General features: G+C 45.8%; 1 protein-coding gene across 1 annotated transcript; it reads right to left on the bottom strand.

The window, feature by feature from the left end:
- Window positions 1-1,470: 1,470 nt before the first annotated feature.
- Window positions 1,471-8,067, bottom strand: LOC130189314 (zinc finger protein 32-like). The gene is made up of 2 exons (XM_056408131.1): window positions 7,538-8,067; window positions 1,471-2,857 (listed from the first exon to the last, which is right to left on the bottom strand). The coding sequence occupies exons 1-2, from the start codon at window positions 7,728-7,730 to the stop codon at window positions 1,797-1,799; spliced, it is 1,254 nt and encodes a 417-aa protein (XP_056264106.1). The 5' UTR covers window positions 7,731-8,067; the 3' UTR covers window positions 1,471-1,796.
- Between the last annotated feature and the right edge of the window lie 3,624 nt (window positions 8,068-11,691).

The following is an 11,691-nucleotide window of genomic DNA, read 5'->3' as shown; positions in this document are numbered from 1 at the left end:
AAGATATTCCTTGGGAACGCAGGTGATATCTGGAAAGTCAGAGATCTTGGGCATACAGCATGGCAATGAGCACTCCATTGTAATACAGTTCCAGAAGTCCAGTCAATGTGCGGGTTACGTCACCTAAGCCCCGAATAGCCCAAACAAACCGGTTGCTGTTGTGAATGGATGAGGTGGGAACTGATTGTCTCGTTGTCATCGGCAGAGGAGGAGACCGATAAGTAAACCGGCAGAGAAGGCGACCGTCTAAAGCGGGGGCGTGGATGGGTTCCCAAGGACCACCTGCTCCATCCCCAGCTGAGGACAGAGCAATGTCCATGAGATTGGCATCTTCACCGGAGTCTGAGAAGTGAAACTGTGTGGTTTGTCACGGAGCAAGAAGGCTGAGCATGGATCTGAGGCCGAGATGATCTTTTCAAGTTCACATTGCGACAACACCTGCACCCTCTGGATTCCAGGTGAGCCTCCTCTTTTACTGGGCAAGAGGTTACCAAATGAGAATGCGTCCATGAGAGAGGGAGGTCCGTTCCAGCTGCTGTCAGCTGCTTTGTTGTGGAAGTCGATGGAATAATAAGACAAAGATCTCCCTCCCTCTCTTCCCGGTGTGACGTGATCAAAAACCTTCCGCAGTTCCCTGGAAAACAAGATATGAAGAGTAGATTGGCGACTGTCACTGCCACTCAGCGGTTCCCCAGTCCTGGGCTCTGCCCTTGAGAGACGGCGTGTGCAGCCTTTATAGGGTTAATCCTGTCACTGTTTGTCTTTATTCCTCCATCATTATATTCCCGGTAAAACCGGGTATATAGCCGGGACCGCTGGACACCAACACACCTGCTGGCAGACTGTCACGCTCGTAGCTAGCGCTAGCTACGAGCTAATTTATTATTTCTTGGCCTACTTTTATGAATGCAAGACTTGCAATCAACGATACGGTACTAATCTGAGTTCCGGCTGCTCGTCATCACCGGTCTCCCCGTGTTCAGGGGACCGGTGACGTCTCCCCATCGCGTCCAGCCTGACGCTGCTGTGCTCGGCCTCACGCCGTCACACACGGCCACGCCTCCGCTGTCAGAGTTAAATGGATGATCAGGTGTGACGGGCAGGATCTGAAATGACATGAGTTAATTAACCAGGTAACACGGAGGAAACAACTAATAAGATGGGGAATTCGTGACAGGATCCGATCGTGTATGAGAGGTGTCTACTACTATGACCCCACGACCGGACTACTATGATACTTAGGATCGGGGACCGTGACCCCGCTCTGTCAGGCCAGTGGGCAACGGTCGGTATGAGTCAGAGGCCATGGTTCTCTGACGGAGATCGGTGGATAGTGTCCTCCCAGATGGAAGTGAGTCACTGCCCCAAGAGAAGGAGGTCCGGTATCTCACGGTCTTGTTTACTGTAATGGAAATGAACCTTTCCAATCGTCTTTAGAAGAACAAAAATTGTGAGATTGAAACACTTAAATGTCTTTAAGCATTTATTTAACACAAACGAGGAATGATTTAATTGATTGACCAAAGCTCCAGCCCACATATGGTTAGGTCTGACCCAGAAAGAGAGTGCAACATAGATTTATACAGTCATATTATTGATGAAATGTTTGCTCCTCATCCCCCTCCTGCTCCTTCATTCCTGCAACAAATTACATTTGTTGTTTGGCTGCGTCCCTGAGAGGTGAACGAGAAAGACTAAATACGAGACAACTTTACACTAATACGATCTGTTATAGCTGGCACCATTGAGGCGAGGTCAAGTTGAGGTCAGTGACACGGTTACCTTTAGAAGAAGCACTAGAGTGAGTCTCCTGTGTGAGTTAACATGTGTCTCTTTAAATCTACCCTCCGTGTATACGGTTTACCACACTGTGAGCAGCTGAAAGGTTTCTCTCCCGTGTGCCTCAACATGTGGATCTTCAGATGGTGTCTGTAAGCGAAACCTCTGTCACACTCGGAGCAGCTGAAAGGTTTCTCTCCTGTGTGAACCTTCATGTGTTTCTTTAAATCTCCGCTCAGCGTAAAAGATTTACCACACTGTGAGCAGCTGAAAGGTTTCTCTCCCGTGTGCCTCAACATGTGGATCTTCAGATGGTGTCTGTAAGCGAAACCTCGATCACACTCGGAGCAGCTGAACGGTTTCTCTCCTGTGTGAATCAACATGTGTCTCTTCACACTTGACTTGCGCTTAAAGCTTTTATCACAGAATAAGCAATTGAACGGTTTTTCTCCTGTGTGAGTCAACATGTGTCTCTTCAGACGTGACTTGCGCTTAAAGATTTTATCACAAACTGAGCACTTGAACGTTTTCTCTCCTGTGTGGATTCTCATGTGTTTCTTTAAATCTCCCATGAGGTGAAATCTTTTTCCACATTCAGAGCAGATTAGTGGTTTCTCACCAGAACTACATTTTGAATCACTGACATGAACGTCTTCATTATTCAGAGAGTTTAAACCTGACTGAGGTTCTCTGGTCTCCTTCCAATCAACACTGTCATCAGTATCAGGTTCAGTAGAGTCTCCAGTTTTTTCATCAGTATCTGGTCCTGACTTCCTGTCTGGTTCTGGTCCTCCATAGTCCTCTCCATCAGCTTCTGTTTCCATGTGTTCAGTTAGTCTTTGATGAAGATGAGAGGACTGAGCTTCCTCTTCATCATCTTCACTCTTCACAGGAGAGAATGAGAACCTGATACCAGCCTCTGCCAGACCTTGAAGCTGCTCTCCCTCCTGATTGGTCCAGAGTTCCTCCTGTTCCTCTTTAATGTGGGGGGGATCTGGTTCATCCTGTTCCAGGCTGGTGCTCCAGTCCTGCTGCTCAAGGGGAACCTCTTCTTGAACCTCCAACAGCTGCTGGACGTCTGAGGAGAATAATGAAGCACATCCACATCTTAGAAAACTGACATTACAGGTAAAAACTAATCCAGTGATCTCACTACTTTGCTGTCATGTGGGGAAACATTATGCACATGTTGAGGACATATTTGGACCTCATTCATGAGACAGTTTCCCTTTAAGGGAGTTCCATCCATCTATTCTCATCCGATTAATCGGGGGTCGGGTCGCGGGGCAGCAGACCCAGCAGGCTGACACAGACTTTTCTCTCATCCGTAACATTTTCCAGCTAATTCTGGGGGATCCTGAGGCATTCAGGGCAGCTAGGAGATATAATCCCTCCAGCATGTCCTGGTCTTCTCGTAGACGTAGACCGACCAGTAAATTGAGAGATTTGCCTTTAGGCTCAGCTCCTCCTCCTCACCAAGACGGTCCGGTGCAGCGCCTGTTTGACTGCTGCAGCCACACCGCCTGTCGATCTCCCTCCATCTTACCCTCACTCGTGAAAATAGCCAGTCCACTGCTCGTCTGTAATCTGAGGTTCGCCCAACGGTCGGAGCCTCCTTTCCAGCACCCAGGCATAAGCTTTCCCTAGGAGGCTGAGTAGTGTGGCACCATGATAGTTCAAGCACTCTGTGGTCCTTCTTTTTGAAAATGGGAATCACCCCACTGGTCTGCCAGTCCAAGGGCACTGTTCCTGACCCCAATGCGACATTGAAGAAGCGTGTCAGCCAAGACAGCCCAACAATGTCCAGCGCCTTCAGCATCGCAGGGTGGATCCCATTGTCACTTCCTCCACCCAGGTCTGCAACCTCGGCATCATCCTCGACCCCACCCTCTCTTTCCTCCCCAACATCACCAAAACAGCCTTTTCTCATCTCAGGAACATTGCACACCTCCGGCCCTCCCTGTCCTCTAACACCACCGAAATCCTCATCCACACCCTCATAACATCCAGACTCGACGACCTCAACAGCATCCTCAATGGCTCACACAACATAATCCTCAATAAACTTCAGTATGTCCAGAACTCTGCTGCCCGACTGCTCACCTCCACCCTACTAACACATCACCCGGGTCCTACACAACCTCCACTAGCTCCCGGTCAATTACAGGATAGACTTCAAACTTCTACTCATCACCTACAAAGTCCTAAATAACCTGGCCCCTCTCTATCTTTCAGACTCCTCCCCCTCAACACCCCAACCCGTTGCCTCAGGTCCACCGTTACAAACACTCTGAAGATCTTTAGGATCAAGTAACTGCACTAAGTTGGTTTAAATCCTATTCGATGACCACCAACGTTAGTCACGGAGTTCCACAAGGTTCTGTGCTTGGACCACTTTTATTTACCTGATACATGCTTCCTTTGGGCAATATTATCAGGAAACACTCCATAAACTTCATTGTTATGCAGATGATACTCAACTATATCTATCGATAAAACCAGAGGAAACCAACCAACTCAGTAGACTTCAAGCATGTCTCAAAGACATAAAAACATGTATGACCTGGAACTTCCTTTTAAACTGACAAAACTGAAGTAATTCTAATCGGCCCTGAGCACCTCAGATCAATTATCTGGTGATGTGGTTTCTGTAGACGGCATTGCCCTGGCATCCAACACCACTGTAAAGAATCTTGGCTATATCTTTGATCGGGACTTGTCCTTTAACTCCAAGTAAAGCAAATCTCAAGGACTGCATTCTTTCATCTACGTAATATTTCAAAAATCAGGCACATCTTGTCTCAATAAGATGCAGAAAAATTGGTTCACGCGTTTGTTACTTCGAGACTGGATTACTGCAACTCCTTATTATCAGGCTGCTCTAATAAGTCTCTTAGGTCAACTCCTTATTATCAGGCTGCTCTATAAGTCTCTTAGGTCAACTCCTTATTATCAGGCTGCTCTAATAAGTCTCTTAAGTCAACTCCTTATTATCAGGCTGCTCTATAAGTCTCTTAAAGCTACACTATGTAACTTTCACTTTTGGCGCCCCCTTCAGGTTTTTAGGTATCGATTTCAGTGTCGTAAATACCCAGTGACGATAGATGCAGCCTCGCATACACTTGTATTGAGTTGGGATCATGTGTTGTCCTGTATTATAACAGGGCTCTCAAGTCTCACGCATTGAGCGTGAGACTCACGCATTTCGGTCTTATCTCACGCACTCCCGCCACACATCGAATTCCTCACGCTGAAAAAAACTCTCGGCTATTTAATGCTTGAATGCAGGGGTGCTCAATACGCTGATCGATTGTTCCGCTGCAGAGCTCCGACGCCGATCTGCGCGCATTGGGATGGAGCAAAAAAATAGTCACTAGCACCCCCCCCGTCAACAACTCTTTTCGGCTCGATGCCGGCGCCCGCAACGGTCAGCTGTATCGGGTGCTGATGGAAATCTCACGCTTGCCTGTCTTCAAAACTTGAGAGCCCTGTTATAATATTATTATTATTATTTGTACGTGTCACGGGTTATAAAAGGTGACGAGGGGGGAGGTGACGCAAGTTTTTTTTTGTTTGGAGCACGCTGACAGACGGCGGACTCAGAATGGCAACAATCCGGCGACTTTCTATTTTGGATTCATACCAACGGGCGGGATCACAAATAGAAGACTGCGCAGGAACACTGAACTGGCCCAGCACCTACCGGACTAGGGTGAAGTAGCGCGGGGATTGAACGCGGCGCCTCACCACGTCTCTGCCTGGTCGATCAGCTGTTTGCCGGCTTTTGGGTGAGTGCAGTCATTTCCTTTTGTTTTGGGGGACTGCAAATGTGGAGTACGTGTGATCGAATACAATATTGTTGACAACACCAAAAAGCTACATAAAAATGCTCCCCTTATACTGTAGCTGTGAGCGTGGAGTGGCACTATATGACATTGCGTAATCACTGCCAGAAAGCAGGTCGAGTACATCCGCCCCGGAGCGGGCGGCTCCAGAATCCTACATAGCGGAGTTATTTCCCCACAGACCCCTGATGGCAATAGCGGAGACGCAAATCGTCATATTAAAAGTCATTGTAGCGGCACAATTTTTTTCAAGCTGTTATTTTAAGGTACAAAAGTTACATAGTGTTGCTTTAAGTCAACTCCTTATTATCAGGCTGCTCTATAAGTCTCTTAGGTCAACTCCTTATTATCAGGCTGCTCTATAAGTCTCTTAGGTCAACTCCTTATTATCAGGCTGCTCTAATAAGTCTCTTAAGTCAACTACTTATTATCAGGCTGCTCTATAAGTCTCTTAGGTCAACTCCTTATTATCAGGCTGCTCTATACATCTCTTAAGTCAACTCCTTATTATCAGGCTGCTCTATAAGTCTCTTAGGTCAACTCCTTATTATCAGGCTGCTCTATAAGTCTCTTAAGTCAACTCCTTATTATCAGGCTGCTCCATAAGTCTCTTAAGTCAACTCCTTATTATCAGGCTGCTCTATAAGTCTCTTAGGTCAACTCCTTATTATCAGGCTGCTCTATAAGTCTCTTAAGTCAACTCCTTATTATCAGGCTGCTCTATAAGTCTCTTAGGTCAACTACTTATTATCAGGCTGCTCTATAAGTCTCTTAGGTCAACTCCTTATCAGGCTGCTCTATAAGTCTCTTAGGTCCCTCCAGTTGATCCAGAATGCTGCAGCTCGTATTCTCACTAAAACTAAGAAAAGAGATCACATCACTCCTGCACTAGCTGCTCTGCACTGGCCCCCTTGTAAAATCAAGAATCACATTTAAAATTCTTCTCTTAACCTACAAAGCCTTGATTGGTGATGCTCCATCAGATCTTACGATGCTTGTAGTACCATATTGCCCCACTAGAGAGCTGCGCTCACTAAATGCGGGACTACTTGTGTTTCCTAGTGTCTTAAAAAGTAGGACAGTCCCCAATGATTGGTCCAGCCACTAGATATGCTGCACTTGGCTTATATCGGAGGCAGGGGTTAAGTTACAAATTTGCCTCAGAGTGCTTTACAGTCTGTACACATACAACATCCCTGTCCCAGGACCTCCCATCGGATCAGAAAAAACTCCCAAGAAATAGAAAAAAAGGGAAGAAACCTTCAGGAGAGGTGAGGTGAGCCTAAATACAGTATATCTAGCTGGTACCGCTCCACCTCCTGCACCAGCTCCGGCTCCTTCCCTGCTAGCGAGGTGACGTTCCACGTCCCTAGAGCTCGTCTATGCTGCCGGCTATCGGCTCGCCCGGCCCCCTGCCCGGCCTAGATAGCCCCGACCCCGATGCCTGTTCTCCTTGGGAGAACATAGCTCCCAGGATCACTGAGTCTCTCAAACTCCTGCACGACGTTAAGGTGGAGATTTGTGGGAGTTGTTCATGTGCTTGTTGCTGCTGAAACACAATGAAGCATAACCGGAGGTAGACTGACAATAATGATGATCATGAAAGTTTAAAGACAAGACCGCATGAACACGGTCACCAAATGAAGACTGGGCTGCACAGAAACACAAATATTCAATTGTATGGTTGTTGCTAGAAGAATTTTGAATTAATACCCATTTATGTGACATTATTCAATTTATTTGATATTGTATAGCCGCAAATCACAAACTCCACTCAGGGGGCTTTACAATCTGACATCCCTGTCCCACATAGGATCAGGAAAAAAAACCAAAAAATGTCATGATTCATAAACATTATTTGTATCGACGTTTTAAGGCACTCGGATTATATACATATTGCAAAGAGAACCAACCTGCTCGTTGTAACCGGATGTGGGAGTTTATGTCCGCGTCAAGTCGTTTCCGGTGTCGCTCGTTCTCCTCTTGAGAACTACAAAGTTCCTCCTCGTACTCTGCTATCGTTCTTTCAAACAGCCCACATATCTCCTGCGCAGCCGCAGTGAGTCGCTGGTTGACGAAACATCTCAGCATTTGGACTTTAGACATTTCGCCCCAACGACAGAAACGTTTTCTCCACACAAAGTCCGTCACAAAGCCCGTTTCCTCTCCTTTAAACTGGGACTAGCGCTGTTAGCATGCTAAGCTAACTTCAATGTCTTTGTAGCGGGAGATGAGTCCGAGGAACAACATCCAGAACCAAAGGAGAACCTCTAGAAGTCCATTCAGAGGTTTATCCAGACATACAGAGACTCTGCTGGGTCAGGACTGAAGGAGCTAACTGACACTTTACCACCGCAGTGACGAAGAGACGCTGCTGCTGCCGACGGGAGCTTGGAATGGAGGCACATCCGGGCAGCTGGCGGAGGCACCTTCAAAATAAGAGCCTGAGAAGCTTCGATGTTGACTTCGCTGCTTGGTGGGTTACTTTCAAGATAAAAGCCCTTAAAATAATTAAAATTCTAAAGTAGACTATATCAACATTTATATTGAATTGAATCTATATATTGTCAGTGATTTATTAGTCATTAATTATTATTATAATCATTTGTATTATTATTTTGTGTATTCTTTTATTTGTAATCAAACTAAATAAATTAAAGTTAACTCAAATATAATTTACAATGACGTCACATTGTAATACTTTGAGTTACTTTGAGGACTAAGGGGGTAACCTTTAAAATAAAAGCTGTTAAACAAATCTTCGATCCACTTCCATATTATGTTGTTGGAAAGGAGATGGAGAAAAAACAGACAAAACATCACAAATGAATTGATTCCTCATGTTCTGCTAATATGCAGATTTTTTTATATATATTTATATATTTCATTAATGTTCTAATTATCGTTTATTATTGTAATTATTATTATTGTTTTACTTAACTTTAATTTTTTTAATTTGAGGATTTGTTTATAATAAAAAACCTAAAACTAAATAAATTAGTTAAGTAACATACATTACAATAAGTTATAAGTTAAAAAAATGTTAATTTATAATGCATAATTGTTTTTATTTTATTTATTGTTTGAATATTTAAAAAAAATTGTAATTTGTATTTGTGTTCGTGTTTATTTATCCATGATTTTATTAATATTTTTATATTTTTCTTCATATATATAAAAACAAGTTTTGGGACTTTTTATTTATTCATCAGTTAATATTATACACATTTTTCTAATTATTTTATTGAATTTGGAGTAGGGCCCCCTTAACTAAGAGAGCACGTGGACAGAGAGGAGCAACACCTGAATCTGCCGGCCCAGCCGTTCATCGCGTTGGGGCAGATGCTGGCTGTAATCGCAGCGATGCAGCAGGACCAGGCAGAGGCAAACCGGGAGTTCCTGGAGGCGCTCCAGGTCCAGACGGAGAGGCAGACCTACGCCCTCGAACAGCGGCAACCCCGTCGGCACAGAACCCCTCCACCTGGGAGGGCGTGGCTCTGCATAAGATGACGGCTGAGGCATGCGGCTGGCTGGCGGCGGGGTCGGCGGACCGTCTCCTGCCTCTTCTCAACGGGGAGACGCAGACAGCGACCCTGTCACCGCTCTACGTCACTGGAGGCCGGCACCCGTCCTAACCCACAGGGGGTCCCTCAAACATCAGGGCAGGAGTGTTGGAGGTGAGGGCAGCCTGGACAAGTCTGGAGGGAATGTCACTGATGGAAGTGGGCCAGGTGATCCGGGTTGCCAGCTCTCCAACAGCCTTCCCTGGTCCAGGGTCGACATACCATTCCATTCCAATAGAATTCCAGGCGCATCAACAACGCCTCGACAACAGAGGAGCCAGGCTGAGACAGTTTACACCAGGAGAGAAGGAACTTGTATTGCTTCCTTCTTCCAGCTCTAAACTCCCCGGCAAATGGCAAGGGCCCTTCGTGGTCACACGGCGAGTGGGGGATGTCGACTATGAGGTGGTGCAGTCTGACAGAGGCGGAGCTACATAGATTTACCACCTTGACCACGGGCCTGTCTGGCCTCAAGGAGACTATCGATCACGTAGCCGGCATCAGGATGCAGGGTTGTCGCCGCCTCCCAGGCGGCCTGGAGGCAGGAGTCCCAGTCATGGGTGGCGGGCCTGGAAGGAGGAGGAGCCAGGGAGGCGTGGAGTGGACAACTGAAAAATAACTATATCGATGTGCAGTTCCGACTTTCCGCTTCTAGTCCTACTAGGTCTGGAATCCCTGGCCAAGAACCATGCACTGCTGGACCGGGTGACGGGGTGTGCTGCAGTTATGGGACGCTACTGTGCCACTGTTGTGGGTTAAGAATGAATCCCTCAATGCTGTAACATGTCCCTAGCTGGAGTTATGACCATTCTCCCACTAAGCGAGGAATCTGGTGCCAGTGAATGTTCTCTCGCCGATCACTGCTGGCTTACATGCAAAAGAGTTTGAGGGCAACCTGGACCCCTGAAACTCAATCACAGAAAAGGCCGCGTGGCCCGGGACCATGTGGTGCACTAAGGCCACGTGGTCAGGGGCTCACGTTGATCAAGAGTTTGATCAAACGGGAGGATGGAATGAGAATTCTTTATGTCTTAGTTCTATGTTATCCTTCTACATGAAGTGGCTTGCACATCTCGGTAGGCAAATCATCTTTGTGTCTTGCAAAGGAACAAAGCAAAGAGCAAACCATCCCCTTTACCTGTTGTCAAATGATCACTCACTAGTGGGGACGGGTCATAAATGATGCGCAGGGCAAAGGCCTTTTGATGTTTGATTCACACATTCTCTTGTTCTAATCACAACCTGTAGTCATGTTCCTTTGTAAGGCCCACCTATCCCTCTCGGGATGAATGCAGATGTGAGTTATCACTCTTCAGCTCATCCTTGGGCAGCTTCAGAGGGACATCTCTTCTTTGCGCAATGAATAAATGATTTCAGAGACACAGTTCTGGTTCGATTTGTCATTTTATTTAAAGAGATTTTAAACTCAACAAGGCAACATTTTTACACAGAACTGAACAGGACTCGGAGGTCCGTAGAACACCCAATGACAAGTTCACAGTGCAGGTAAAGGTAAACAAGACGAACACGGTTACAAACACACCGCCACCTCTCGGCCCAGATCAAAGCCTCTTACTGGAGATCTCTTCGTAGTGGTTACTGGTAGGGATGCACCGATCTAATCGGCGCCGATCCATATCAGACGATATTCCCATTATCGGTTTTGATCGGCGTTCTCAAAACGGCCGATCAGATGACGTAACATCTGCGAGAAAAACTATCAGATGTTTCCATTGCCGCGCACCGCAACGGAGACGATGCGCCCGGCGAGGACCGCAGAGTGAGAGGTCAGAGGGCGTCCCCCGAGTTGAATCTCTGGGTCGACTCAGCCGACTCTCACATGTCTGCCCCTAGAGACTGATGCTCACGCTAAACACATTCGATCAGGAGCGCGCGTGGGTTTTGATAAAGTTAGCGGAAGGATTTATGTGACAACATCCGGTTTTGCAAAGTAAGCGGAAAGAACCACGTGAAACAACATCCGTTTTTCAATAAGATGTCAACAAATCATACACGAACATATAAAAGTAAACAATGAACTGATTTTGTATCTTTAGAGATCGTTTCTTAGATTTAGCTTAAATTATGCTAACATTAAAACATGTTTACTGTACCAAGGAAGAGTTTATAAAAATAAGTCAGGCTTTTGTATGTTAAGAAAAGTCCTGTAAATAGATTTCCCCAAGAGTTCCAGGAAATGAATGATGCAGATGTGTTCCATACATATCTGAATTCCCCTACAATAGCAATCAAACAATTTTAATGTATAAATTAGGACATTTTTCAAAGTAAAAGTCCTAAATGTTTAAAGAAATCTGTAATTTATTTCATGTTTGAGTTGCTTTATATCTGTATTTCCTCATAGTCCTCGGCAATAATGCTACACAATAAATAGAATGCTTCAATCGACACCGTGATCGGTGATCAGTATTATCGGATGGGCAGGTACTGATTTCAGTGATCGGTATTATCGGTGATCGGCAGATACTGATTTCAGTGATCGG

This window comes from Pseudoliparis swirei, chromosome 1 (assembly GCF_029220125.1).
Source record: "Pseudoliparis swirei isolate HS2019 ecotype Mariana Trench chromosome 1, NWPU_hadal_v1, whole genome shotgun sequence".
Lineage (NCBI taxonomy): Eukaryota > Metazoa > Chordata > Actinopteri > Perciformes > Liparidae > Pseudoliparis > Pseudoliparis swirei.
This window is presented reverse-complemented; position numbering and strand designations above follow the sequence as displayed.

Bases quoted from the DNA above. Each gene is read 5' to 3' on its own strand.
- LOC130189314 (XM_056408131.1), bottom strand. From the start codon at position 7,730: ATGTCTAAAGTCCAAATGCTGAGATGTTTCGTCAACCAGCGACTCACT. The intron at 2,858-7,537 runs GTTGGTTCTCTT...TATTCTCCTCAG, and splicing joins CATCCGGTTACAACGAGCAG to ACGTCCAGCAGCTGTTGGAG.